Raw genomic sequence first — 14749 nt, forward strand, 5'->3', positions numbered from 1 at the left:
TATTGTCAGCTGGGTCAAAGGGTGGACAGAAAGGATGGAGAAAAAATTCACCTAGAGTAAATGGTATTTGAATTGGGTTTTTAAAAAATGGGCAGGTGTTCAAGAATTAAGGTGGGGAAGGAGGACATTCTGTGCACAGGGAAGTGCATAGGCAAAGGAGGCATGACAGAACATATTTGGAGGAAGAGGGAGAGAACGAACACATGAAATACTACTAAAGAAAGTCTGGATCCACTAAAAATGTATGCCATCTAACATCACCTGGGCCTGTCTCTTATTTTCCATAGAAGATTGAAACAATCCAGAATGATCTTCCTCAATTTTCCACTCTACTCCTTTAAAAATCTCAATACCTTCATTCATTCTCTTCTACTTTTCTCTGCTTTCAGAGGAAATGGAAGCTCCCTTTACCAAAGCTAGCTCTTGTATCTATACTTCATCCCATCCCATCAATCACCAATTTTTTTCTCTCATGCACTATCTATTGCTTTCTCTCAACTGGCTCCTTTCCTGCAATCTACAAACATGTTCGGTCTCTCTTATCCTACAAAAACATTCCCTTAGCCCTATTTCCTCAATGGATAGGCCCACATTTTCAATACTTTCTCAAAACCCACTTACTTTTCACCTCCCCGCAACGTGATTTCCATCCCCATGCTAATAAAACAACTCTCTTCATGATTATTAATGACTTTCTTCCCATTAAATTGAACAGACTTCTCTGTAGTGACCTTTCTCAACTTGTCTGTTCACCATGTGAAATTTGGCCACTGAGCTCCCTCCTGATACCATTTTCCCTTAGCTTTTGTGTTAAAAAGCACTTTCATGACTCCTTTAACTTGTATGGCCATTGCCACCTGTTTTCTTTGTTACTTCTTCCTCTTTAACATGGGTGAACCAAGGCTCTGATTTTGGTTTTCCTTTTTTTCTTAACACTCTTTCCTGGCCATCTTACTCCTATGGTTTCAATTATTACAGATGACCTCTAAATCTATCTACTTTCAAACTGTCCTTAGAACTGCAGTTCTAAACTTCAGCTGAGGTAAAGGTGGTCCGAGTTACAGAGCACACAGCACTTTACGTAGGTCTTGAAGGAAGGAATATGCTTTTGGATCTCTCTACCAAGATGTCTCATTGGTAGGTCAAATTCAACATAGCTAAAACTGAATTTACTGCCTCCTTCCCCACTTTGAACTTTGTGTTAATTGTACCACCTTGCCACCCAGGCTCATAATCTCAAAATCCCCAGTAGGATGTGGGAGCATGAGAAAGAGAAAACAGTCTATTAGCTGCAAAATCCTGTTAAGCATTCTTCCACTATATCTCATACTCATCCCGTTCCTTCCATTCCCACTAGTCCTCAACCCACTATTTATAACTGTTTCCTAATGGGTTTTCCTACCATCTATCCAATCTCTTGAATCCATCCTTTACATTGTTGTTTAAATAATCTTCCTTTAAGTTTTAGTAGCTTAAAACTGCACTAAGACTTTTGGGACATCCTATATATGACATTTTTCCTCTTTAAAAATGTGAGCTCTCACACATGACACTTACTAGCTGTGTGACCCTGGGCAAGTCACTTAACCCTGATTGCCTCATCAAAAAAAGCAAAAAAAAAAAAAAAAAGAATGTGAGCTCTCAGACAATGGAATCTGAAGTATGTACCTTTTTAAAAATAATTGTTTGATGAGACTGCTAAATTAAATCAAGAACTACAGAATGAAAAATGTAATATAGTTAAAAGGACAAAAATTTCAGAGCCTATAGCAACTTTACATGAGAATAAAACAAAGGGAGAAAGAATGGTGTATTACAAAGAATGCTGGACTATGTTAGGAGACCAAAACTCTAATCCAGTTCCACTATTAACTTTGTGACTTTAACCAAATCATTTTCCTTTTCTAGGTCTCAGTTAATTCTTCCACAAAGTTTGTTTTACTTCTTCTTTCTTGTGGTTCCTCCCATTAGTTCTAATTCTGCTATACATCATGACTAATGTAAAAATATACTTAATATGAATGTATAAGTAGATCCTATACCAGACTGCATGCTGTGCTGGAGAGGGGGAGCGAAAGCGGGAGAAAATTTAAAACTCAAAATCTTATGAAGTGAATGCTGAAAACTAAAAATAAATCAATTAATTATTTAAAAAAAAAGGAAAAAAAAAACTCTTCTACAAAATTACAAGGTTGTATTAAGCTTTATAATCAAATTTCTTGTCTTAGTTATCACTTAATACCAACTATGTGTATAGTAAAATTTCACTCAGTTTCATGGGTTGTTGTCTTTCATCTTCAAAGAGGACCAAAATGATATCACTATGTTGGGGTCAAGGTAGAGTGTGTTTGATTGTCGCTAATCAGACAAATACGAGCTTAGAAGGCTCTACCACAAGCAGGGCACAAATAGTCCATGTGAACATTTAGAGTGGAGATCTCTCTAAATTTGTGCATCTCACATTTCCTTCGAGCTACTGCAATTCTGCTTTGCTCAATTCAATACTCTCTTGCATAAAGAGGTACTGATTTTCCAGGAAATTAATTATTTTTAATAAATGTCTAAAAAATCCAAACTGAAGTGAAACTTAAAGTGAGTTCCATTCAGGAAAAAAAAAAACCTTATTAATGATATTCTCATTAACATCATTTAAAAATTTTTAACAAAAATCTATTATGCACTTACTATGTGCAAGATACTGTGCTAACTGATTTACAAATATCTCATTTTCTCTTTGCAATAACCCTGGCAGGTAGGTGCAGTATACCTCCGTTTTATAGCTGAGGAAGTTGAGTCAGATAGAGGTTAAGTGACTTGCCCAGGGTCACACAGCTAGTAAATGTCTGAGGCTAAATTTGAACTCAAAAGAGGTTTTTCTGACTCAAAATCCTGGGCTCTAACCTGTGTCACCTGGACGCCCATATGCATCATGGAGAATGTATTCCAATACTAAGAATCATGGTACAGAAGAGCTAGAAGTAACCTTAGGAATCACTTAGTTCAATTCCATAATTTTACTGAAGATGAAATTCAGGCCCAGAATGGTTAAAAAAAACCAAGGGAGGTAAAAAAAGAAAAAACAAAAACCCTAAACAAATGGCCAATTTTTTTTTCTACTATGTTTTCATTTATTACCTGAGTGAGAATATAGCTTCTTTGGGCCTCTTCCATTTTAATCAAACTAGCATTTATATAATCATTATCTTCGTGGTGTAGCTTAATTCGACTATGGTCAACTGTAAAGCAATCAGAACACAGTAAAGTTAAGTCAAGAAGAGTTAGAATACATAAATAGCATGCGTGTATATAAAATACTTCACTAAACATTTATTAGATACCTACTAAGCAGAGTACCTGGAGACAGAATGGTGTAGGGGAAAGGTCCTAGATTTGGAATCAAAGGCCTTGGGTTCAAATGCTGGTTTTGTCACTTACTCTTTACACTGTAGGAATCAGCAGTCTTTGTCAGATAGTGAGTTCTTGTTCTAAAAGCTTAGATCTTTGCATTTATCAAACACTAGATTACTATGGTGTTTTACTATTGTGTATTGTGTACCTCATCTATTCCACTGATCCACCACTCTATTTCTTAGTCAGTACCAGATTGTTCTGATGATTATTATTTTGTGACAGTTTGAGAGCTGGTACAGCTAATCTACCTTCCTTCACATTTTTTTCACTGATTCCCTTGATATTCTTGACCTTTTGTTCTTCCAGATAAAATGTCATTTTTTCTAGCTCTATAAATAATTTTTTGGTAGTTTGGTATTTATAATTGTCATTTTTATTATATTGGCTATCCATGAGCAATTAATATTTTTCCAATTGTTTTTATCTGACTTTACTTGTGTTAAAAGTGCTTTGCAATTGTGTTCATATAGTTCCTGGGTTTGTCTTAGCAGGCAGACTCCCAAGTATTTTATACTGTCTGCAGTTATTTCAAGTGGAATTTCTCTTTCTATCTTTGCTGCTGCGTTTTGTGGGTAATATGTAGAAACACTGACGACTTACGTGAGTTTATTTTATATTCTGCAACTCTGCTAAAGTTAATTGTTTTATCTAGTTTTTCAACTGATTCTCTGACACTTGGGTTCTTGAAGGTTATGCCTATGAAGTACAGGCTGTCACAAGTCTTACCAAATGGTCAAGTAACTATGTCTTTTGCTTTAGTTAAGTTCTGAAAGACTTAATGATCTTATAGACTAACCCTGTGGAAACAGTACACACAAAGAAAAAAAAATTCACTGAGTTATTAAAATTAATTAAGTTGCATTGGACAAATTATCTGTTGGCAGCAAAAATGGATTGGCATATGAATAAATTTTTTCAAAAAGAAATCTTGGTACCTGTTAATTCTAATACTTCCTCCCTCTCTGTTCCCATACTGAGGATAAAACAGCAACAACAGAACTAAAATTGGTAAGGTAATAGATATGCTATATGAAATTTTCATTAAATTGATAATAAAGTTTTATTTAAGGATTTAAGGGAGCAACCTTCAGTTGTCTTCAATATTTACTTATGTGGATTAAGTTACTCCCCAACTAGAAATGAGCTACTACTCAACAACTTATCTCTAAAGCTGCTACTATAGGCAAACAAACATAAGGCAATCACTAGTTCAGTGAGTAGAGCACTGAACCCAAGTTCAGGAAGACCCGACTTCAAATTCAGCTTTAGACACTCACTAGCTTGGTGACCCTGAGCAAGTCACTTAACCTTTCTAACACTCAATTTTTTCATCTGTAAATTGGGAATAAAAATAGCACCTATCTTCCAGGGTTGCCGTGAGGATAAAATGAGATAACATTCATAAAGTGCTCTGCAACCTTAAAGCACTATATAAATATTAGCTATTCTTATGTTGCTGTTATCATATAAAAAAATGAATGTTAATAGATAAATATGAAGTGGATACCTACAATGTTTGATACCTTATCTAGCCAATATTTATAGAGAAAAAACTAAAAAAAGTGAGACAAATAACTAAGATATGAATACTTACAGGGACTGACATCTCTGTACCTGTTTCGATTTTTGTTTTTGGGAAGTTTGGCCACTTTACAGGGAAAGTCACTGGCTTCGTGTCTAATATCCTACAAAAAAGAACAAATAATAGTGTTTGAAATCTCTGGCATTACATGAGTTTTACATACACACACAGAGCATACTAAATAATTAAAAAATGTTGCAATAAATTATAATTAAATTGGTTCATCTATTTGAAGATCCTAGTTTTCTAGCTCAAGATAGCAGTTACTAATTGGTACCCTCCCTACTGGGTATAGGGATGATACTGTGATTCACTGGTACAAGGAACTACCAGGTGATGAAAGTCTCTCTATCCATGTAGGTCAGCACCTTATCTGCAACTTAGAAACCTTAGAGTTGCCTGGAGCACAGAGAAGTTGTTCAGGACCACATGGCCAGTATGTGACAAAGTAAGGACTTAAAACAACATCTTCCTGGCGTGAAGACCAGCTATTTATCCACTATGCCATTCTTCACAAGGTGTACACAAGAAAACCTCAACAACTGACACTCCCTCTAAATAGATGGTAAACAGGTCCCTATGTGCTGAATTGTTACGTGAAAAGAAGACCTTTATGGATTAATAAAAGTGTTGAAGAATCTTTGTAAAGAATTGTCGGTACAAACATAGTCATTTTGCCTATGCTGCTTGTTACTTATTCTACTTTAGCATAAAAATATAAGATACTGAGGAAAAATGTTTTCTGGATGCTTATGATGAATCATTCCAAAGACAATTTAATAACTTAAAAACAAGGTGATGAATTACAAAGGTGTATAATAACAAAAAATTAGCATAATGATGTTATATAGTATATATATCATTTACGTGAGGGACTATACAAGAATCCAAAAAGGAAAGAGCTAGAAAGAATAGAAATTTAAATCTTAAAAACCGATAATGTTAGACATAATCCTATTTGCAAAAACAACTTGTATAACAAAAGTCATCTCTGATACTAACGTGATAAGCACAGAGACTAACAGTAATGGCTGGCAGGATGGTGGCCATATTTGCTCTCAGCGAGAGCATATTTCTTCATACTAAGAGAGAGATTACTAGTGTAGCTAAGCGATTAGAATGACCGTTTGCTAATCAAGACCTAAATTCAATTAAATTCAACAAACTACATGTAAAGCATTGTATAAAGTGCTACAGATAAAAGACAGACATGAAAGAACCTCTTTTCAAGGAACTGAAAATCTAACAAATGTAAAGACAGGTACGCAAATAACCAGAAAAGAAGGGAGAGTGATAAGAGCAAAGGAAAAATCTAGGTAGTGCTATGAGAAAAAGTGGAAATGATCTGTAATAAAGCCAATATTGTGTTCTGTGAAATGGTGGTCACAATTTTAAAGAAAAAAGCATAATGACCATAATGTCGTCTTATGCAATAACAGGCACTTAATATATGTTTACAGAACTGAATTGACAGATTTAGGCAAAAATACTTTTATGTGAAGTGCATAACTGTCATTTCAGAGAATTATACAGAAAATCAGAGCTAGAAGTAACCTTCAAGGGCATCTAAAAGCAGCTGTTACAGGATCATTTAAATTTCATGAGTAATCAGAAAATAATTTTTCCACTTATATTTTTATTAATTATTAAGACTAAAGAATTTTCAGCCTGTCAACTCAGTTTACCATAAAAATATATTTAGAATGCAAGGAATTTCAAAGTCTTTATCAAATATAACAATTTCAAAATCTCATCAAATTGGTACTGTTCTACCTTTTTGCACTTTATTATAAAGGGACAAGGAAATTAAAATGTATGCTTTCTATGTACATACATACAAGAAATTTGTACATATACATACAAGGTTGCCATACTACCAATATATGCAAATATCTACTGATTCTGAGATTTTAATTTTAAAAGGTATAATGTGTCAGATTTTGAACACAGAAACAAATATTCACATGTTCACATTTCTTTTCCTGAAATTATTTCTAGAACAAAATATCTACATATGTTTGGAAGTAAAATCTAATTTTTTAAAAACTCATGCTTATTTCAAACTTAAACATCAAATAAAATGTGCATTTCCACAGGACAGAAAAAGGACACTGCACAAAATTGCAGATCTCTATTACAAACAGTTTGCTTTTCTTTTAAAATAGAATAAATCCAACCTGTAGCCCTCAAGCTGTTTGTCTGTGATTCTTTCTGACCTTCCTTCTCTTCTGTGGACTTAAAAAAAAAAAAGATGCCCCAAAGACCCTTTTCTCTTTTTGGGGGGGGGTGGGGTGGGAGTGAGAGAGACTAATTTATCCCTTTCCCATTCTATTCCTCTCCAACGGGGAAAAAAGAAAAAAACGCCCATGTAACAAAAGGGCATAGAGTCAAGCAGAACAAATGTTCACATTTGCTCTGTCTGAAAATGTACATCTCATTCTGAGTCTTGTGTATATCACTTCTCCGTTAAGAGGACAGCATGGGTGAAGTCTAATTATTCAAGTTACAAAGACCTGAACTTCATGCTGAGAATATACTGTTATTGGTCCAGGACTGAACCAAAAAAATGAAAACAAAGAAATGTCAAGGTAAAAGTTACTATCAAAAACAATTTACTTTTTTACTTCTACCACACCTCCATCTCCCTCCATTAAAAAAAAAAACCTCAAAAGTTTTAGGTTTATTAATCTGTAACTCAATACCATGTAATCTTGTAGGCAAATCTGGCACATTGAGAAATTTTAAAAAGGGGTACTCACAAATACCGAAACAAAACCAGAATTCTTACTCTTCCAGGTTTTCTTACTGTTTTTAATTTCTACTTTCTACTCTTGCTAAAGGTTTCAGATACAAATAAAAACAGGAAAAGCAAATGGTAGAACTATATGACATTCTAAATTTATATATGCTATAAAAAGACAATATATTAATGGCCCAACTTGGATCCTATCTCCTTTCTTATGTTTCCTGATCCTTCATAAATGATCTTGAACTACGCCATACTGTGCTGTTTAGACCTCCTTCTTCAATATATTTTTAACTTGCATTATAATTTTCTATATGGCCATCAATCTCTCTACTACCCTATAAACTCTTTGAGGTTGGTATTCTCAGCAGTGTATTGCATATATTATTTAATACATTTTTCTTTGAGTTTTATGACTACTTAAAATATAAAAATACTTTATAACTACTAAATGGGCAAAATGATCCCAATTGTGTCTACGTTGAATTTTTTTTTTCTTCTCTCTGAAATAGGCTGTCCACAAATTATGATTTTTGCTGAGACATAAACCTATCTGATACAAGCCTAAATAAAAATAAATGACTCATAAATGAAGCTAAATGATAGAATTTGCTGGGGAAGAAATCTTAGTGTACAAATTAGGAGGCCCAAGCAGTAGTTAATCACAATAGGGACAATTTTAAATAGTGGATTTAAAAAAATAAAGAGAAGATAACAGATGAGGTTGCAATGACTACAAAGATGATAATTCAATTAGAGAACTCTGTTGACACAAAATATAAGAGCATTGGAGTAAAATAATCCTTGTAATTTATTATCTATCATTCAAATGTACTCAAATGTAATTAAGTGATGAAGAATGCCTAACATTTCAAACTTATGATTCCCTGTCATCGCTGGTTTTTTTTGGGGGGGAGTGGTAGGGGGAAGATGTAGAAAGAACAACTGAGTCTGGTAAAATGTTCATGTCTATTACAGAGCAGCTCTAAAAATTTCTTAGTTTTAGTGTAAATCTAGTCTCTGTGTCAACACATTCTAAAATCTAGCGGAATATCTTACTGCCTGGATGGTGAGACACTTATTTGAAAGGTATCTAAACTAGCATGGAGGTAAGTACATTGCAGCTCTGACACTAAGTGACTGGCTAACAAGTCACATAATCTCTTAGGGTCTCCATCTCCTTATCTGTAAAAGTAAAAGGGCCTGAACCATATGATCTTTACAGGTCCTTCCAGTTCTAATGTTCCTGATCTTACACAAACATATATCTACTCAAATGTCATGGATGTGTTCTTGAAAGGTAGCATGTAAAACACGTTCCTCTATCAAAATTCTTTTTTCCTTAATAATTTATTACAAAATTGAGCCATATTTCTCTAGACAGTTTTGGTAACATGCAATTCACACATCTGTTACTTTCCTCCTTCCCAGTAATAAAAGCTTTTATATATCATGTCTAAAAGTAATAATACTTATTTTTGACATAAGATATTAATAGTTCTAAAGTATTTAACAAAATAGGGATTCCAAAGTAGGATTAGGGTTCTATTCATACTAAGTTTCACACTAGTTTGAAGATCAGAGGAAAAAACAAGGCAAACCAGAGAACAACTGGGTTCAGTTCCTCTCTCAGTGCTCTTCTCAACATTTTCGTAACAAGCTATTTCCTAGCTTTTATGGTACCTACTAGATCTTAGAAATAAATAGGTTAATCTAGGCCTAAGGCTCTTAAACTGGGGTCCACAGACTTCCCCTCCTCCCCTCAGGAGAGCTTGGATACAAGTTCAGGGAGTATATGAACTTGGATAGGGGGAAAAAACCCTCAAAACCCTACATCTTTATTTTCACTAACTTCAAATTGAAGTTTAGCATTTCCTTCCATTATGAATGTATAGAAGAATCACACTATGATTCTTAAAAAAACATGAATTTTTTTAAAGGACAGAATGGGCTATAAAATAATTTTTCATTGTTAGGATTTCAGGGAAGCATAGTTTCTTCTATGGTAGCCTGGAGCAAGGTTAAGACATCATGGAGTTAAAAATTATTAAAAGAATGAAAAGAAGCATTTGGGATATATCACCTAGAAAAATAAGATTGCAAAACAAAAAAAAATTTCAAACTTTTTTTTTGTATTGGGGATTAAGATAGAGAAGACTTTACAGCTGTATAAAAGAGTAAAATATTTTAAGTATGTGAAAGATGTTCAATATTCATATATTTTCTTGTTTAACCTTTAAAACTCTTCACAATTTGCCTCCAATCTATCTGTAAATCTAGTCTCGGTGGACATTACTCCCCTCCCACACTCTAAGGTCCTGGCAAACTAGCTTCTCTCTGTTCCTCATATATGATTCCTGTCTTTGCAGTGGCAGTCCTCCTGTATTCTTTCCTCACCTGGCAGAACCCTTCTCTTCCTTCAAAATACAATGCCAGAAACACCTTCTATGTGAAGCCTTCCCTGATCCCCTCAATGACAGTGCCTTCTATCTCAAACTACCTTACATCTAATACTCTATAATTACTCTGCATACAGGCATATCTCATTTTATTGCACTTCATAGATATTGCATTTTTTATAAATTGAAGGTTTATGGCATCCCTGTATCAAGCAAATCTACTGGTACCATTTTTCCAATAGCATGTGCTCACAACATATCTGTTATGTTTTGTTAAGTCTTGCAATATTTCAACATTTTCAATATTATTATACCTGTTATGGTGATCTGTGATTAGTGATTTTTGATGTTACTATGGTAATTGTTTTGGGGTATCATGAACCATGCCCATATCATGTCAGATTAATGTCATGTCGGTTAATCAATAAATGTATGTGTTCTGACTCCTCTGACAGGTAGTTCCCCGTCTTTCTCCCTCTTCTCAGGCCTCCCTATTCCCTGATACACAACAATATTGAAATTAAGTCAATTAATAACCCTACAATGGCTTCTAAGTGTTCAAGTGAAAGGAAGAGTCAATAGAAGCGGCAAACTTCATTGGTATCTTATTTTAAGAAATTGCCATGGCCATTTCAACCTTCAGTAGCAACCACCACCTTGATCAGTCAGCAGCCATCAACATGGAGGCAAGACCTTCTACTAGGAAAAAGATTAAGACTCACTGAAGGCTCAGATGATGGTTAGCATTTTTTAGCAAAAATATTTTTTAATTTAGGTGTGTATACTGTTTTTTTTTTAGACATAATACTCTTACACACTTAATAGATGACAGTATAGTGTAAATGTAACTTTTTATATACACTGGGAAATCAAAAAATTTGTGTGACTCACTTTATTGAGATACTCACTTTGTGGTGATCTGGAACAGAACCTGAAGTATCTCTCTGTTATGCCTCTATATGTATTAGACATCCTTGTTTTCTCTCCCATTAAAATATAAGCTCTTTGTGAGTAGAGATTGTTTCATTCATTGTATTTGTAACCCTGGTACACGTAACAAAGTGATTAGAACATAGCAGGTGCTTAATAAATACTTGGTGGTTGATTATCATCTCCTTTGGTGGCGGGAGTGAACCACAAATTTCCCATTTACACTGTTATAGTTGTGTATATATTTGTTTTGGTTTTGCTTACTTTACTCTCTATCAATTCACATGGTGTTCTGAGAATTCGTCATATTCACTGTTACTTATAGAACTGTAATAATCCATTACATTCATGTACTAAAATTTACTACAGTAGAAGAGGAAGTAGAAAGTTAAGGGGTCTTTTTTGAATACAAAAAAATAAAATTTAAGTTGCAATTTCTGATAAAATCTGAACACTAAGCCTTATAATCTGTAATTTACTTAAAAAGTCAGATTTAAAAGAACCAAGCTTAGTCATTTCAAAACTTTCAAAAAATACTAACCAAGGGATTATAGTCACTTCCTATGATCCCAAAACATTTATGAGAACAAAAGCCACTTCATGTACAGCATCTGTGGTAAATAGCTATTTTCAATTCCTCAGAGGTCTTTGTACAGCTTTGGATCCAAAATTTATTTTTCAATGGCAAAGAGTGATGTGATTCACTTGAAAATGGATCTTCTCACACTGATGATGTTTGAATTGTGGTAATAAAAGTAAATTGCTGAGAAGCACTCTACACAGAAACCTTAAAGCATGTGAAATGTGGTTGGGTCTTGAACTAAGAGTCTGGAAGGTAAGTAAAATAATGGTAGGCTAAAATCATGATAATTTGAAAGAGATTTTAATTATTTCATTGTTCTGTACAAAGCAAATCAAAAGAGTTATTACTAAGTTACTATAAAAATTACCTTTTTATCAGGGTTACTCAATTTTCTGGGAATTTTAAAGTGAGAAACAAGGAAAGAAATCATTTATACTTTCTGTTACTGTCACAAATTTCACCTTGGGCAGAAATCAATATGCATAAAATGAATCAGTGACTTACAGTAATTGATGGCAATAAAACTTATTGCAACCAATATTATTTAAATGCAGTGAACCACAGAATTATTCCTGTAAGTGAACTGGTCTAAAAATTAAAACTACTTTCACTTCTGTTTTATCTCTTACTTTACTTGTAGAATTGAGAATTTCAGAAATTAGCCTCTAAAGTCCCTTCCAGCCCAAATTTATGAATCTATGATCTATGATCCTATCATCCTTTTATCTCCCCATTAACTTAGAGGTAAAGAAGGTGATGGTAATGATTAGTGTTGAATACACACACATGTGCAAACACATGCACAACACATACAAATACACAAACACCATCTCCCTTCCCCCCCCACAGAAGGTAGGTTCCTTGATGGGAGGGATTATACCATCTGTCCACTTTCTGGTATAAGGCAAGCCCCAATTGAAACTATAAAAGCCATATAAAACCTATTTGCTATGAAAGCAAATCCTTTAGCTTACAGGGAGAGAATATTAGAATATATTCCGAATGTTTAAGATAACAAGAAAAGCTTAAACGAAACATTTAATTAAAAATATATTAAGTGCCTTTATGTATTAGACATAAAGGATAAAATGAAGAAAAGTGATACAATGCCTGCCCTCAGGGGGCTTAAAATCTTTTACAGGAAAGATAAAATGTTATGTCATTCATTATAGATCAACCTAATTAGATAGTGTATACTTTTTTAATGCTTTATTATGCTTTTTTATTTTGAAAAACTCACTATCACTTTCCAATGATATCATCCTCCCCCACACCATCCCAACCCTCCCTTGTAACAAATAAGTATTCATCTAGTGACCATATTTAAAAACTCACATCTCATTCCTCACCCCCTATCTGCTGAAAGGTGTAAGTCATCACATCAACATCAGTCACTTATTGATCAGAGCAAGTCTTTCAATGTTCTTCTTCCTCTTTTTTTTTAATCTTACTGTGGTCATTATGCAAACTGTTCTCCTGGTTCTGCTATTCTGCTCTTCATTTCAGATAGCAAACTTTTCAGACTTTACTACCACCTCTACCCAAGGCTCAACTCTTAGGAAGTAAAAAGTGAGAATGAGAGTGGAGGTAAACAGAAAACTATGGGAATAGCTATAGAGAATGCCAGAACCATAAGGTCCACAAAATTAAAGGATGCTACTGGAGGTCAAGAGTCTCTGCATTAATAGAGGAAAAGAGATTCTTGTTTTGTCTCTTTGTGCTGATGCCAATGTCTTTAAAACCTTTGGAATGGTATTTACCATAGGATTTAAAACTGGAAAAGACTACAAACGATCTACTTCAATCCCCTCATTTTAGAGACGAAGAAACTGGGTCTAGGGTAGACTAGTGTCTTGCTCAAAATTACAGAGATGAGAAGTAACAGACTTGAGATTCAAACTAAGGTCATCTTGGCTCCCAGTCCTGTATTCAAGCTGCCATATTATGTTGTCTCTAATTAGAACCTTAGGGTCTTATTTATTCAACATACTTGTTTGGTCTTTTTCTATTGCATACTTATAAAATCCATCAAAATTTATCTCCCAGTATGCTACCCCCCCAATCCCTGTTATTCAGAACCTTGAATGGTATAGGCAAAAATCAGTGTCTTCTACCTCTCCTTGACTTCTTATCCCTAATATAAGTGAATCCTAGACTATCTTGGGCCTATTGTGCCTTGCTCATCCCCTCCTATATGCAATCTTCACACACCCTCCCCCCCTTTCCCTCCAATGAACATCATGGCTTTATTGATAGTACACAACATAGGACTCTATGTATCTCCTCCTTACTATAGGGGTACTTTGAGGCAATGACTGTGAATGGGGCTTTAAATCCCCAGTATAAGGAAATAGGTTAGATGTGGGCTTCCTAGTGGTAGAACTCCTCTTTTGGCTGGGGATGAATATCTATGGCTTTCTACTTTATTCCTTGGAGGCTATGTAGACCAGAAGGTCTATTACATCGTTGCTCTAACTATACTCATTATTATACCAGGAAATGAGCTTGAAAAAATAGTCATTAAGGGCAAGACCAGAACCAGCATCAAAAGCAGAAGAGTAGGTATCACTTTTAAAGTCACAGGCTACAACCTGGTCTTCTTGTAGTCCAAGATGCCCCTTAAGGGTACCTCTGATGCTTGCTTCACCACTTTCTTGATATTATTTTTGGCAGGTTTCTCTGGATGGCAGGTCAGATCCACAATAGATAAAATGGGAGCAGAACACGGAAGGCTACCTCTGTGAGCTTCTCATTCAGCTCAGGGATAACTTGCTCATAGCCTTAGCAGCACCAGTGGAAGTAGGGATGATGTATTCGGCAGGACTATGTCCATCATCCCACAACTTCCTAGAAGGGCCATCTACTGTCTTCTGAATAGCAGTAACAGCACATATTGTGTTCATGAATTCTTTCATAATGTCAAAATTGTCATGAATGACCTTGGGTAGGGTAGAAGAGGGTCCAAACATTTGTAAAGGAGGCATTACTGACAATCTTAAGGGAATTATCATATTTCTCATGGTTCACTCCCATCATAAACACAGGAGCATCAGCAGAAGGGACAAAGATAATGACACACTAGCTCCACCCTTCAAATG

The 14749-nt window shown here is 34.7% G+C and overlaps 1 protein-coding gene across 1 annotated transcript in view; it reads right to left on the reverse strand.

Moving 5' to 3' along the window:
- PTPN1 (protein tyrosine phosphatase, non-receptor type 1) overlaps positions 1–14749 on the reverse strand; it is a 76455-nt gene that overhangs the window by 25233 nt on the left and 36473 nt on the right. The window contains exons 2-3 of the mRNA XM_027851056.1: positions 5006–5096; positions 3136–3236 (exon numbers count right to left, since the gene is read on the reverse strand). Coding sequence (XP_027706857.1) covers positions 3136–3236; positions 5006–5096 — 192 coding nt within the window. The remainder of the gene's footprint in view (positions 1–3135; positions 3237–5005; positions 5097–14749) is intronic.

This window comes from Vombatus ursinus, unplaced genomic scaffold, assembly GCF_900497805.2.
Source record: "Vombatus ursinus unplaced genomic scaffold, bare-nosed wombat genome assembly UNPS02000580.1, whole genome shotgun sequence".
NCBI classification, from domain to species: Eukaryota; Metazoa; Chordata; class Mammalia; order Diprotodontia; family Vombatidae; genus Vombatus; species Vombatus ursinus.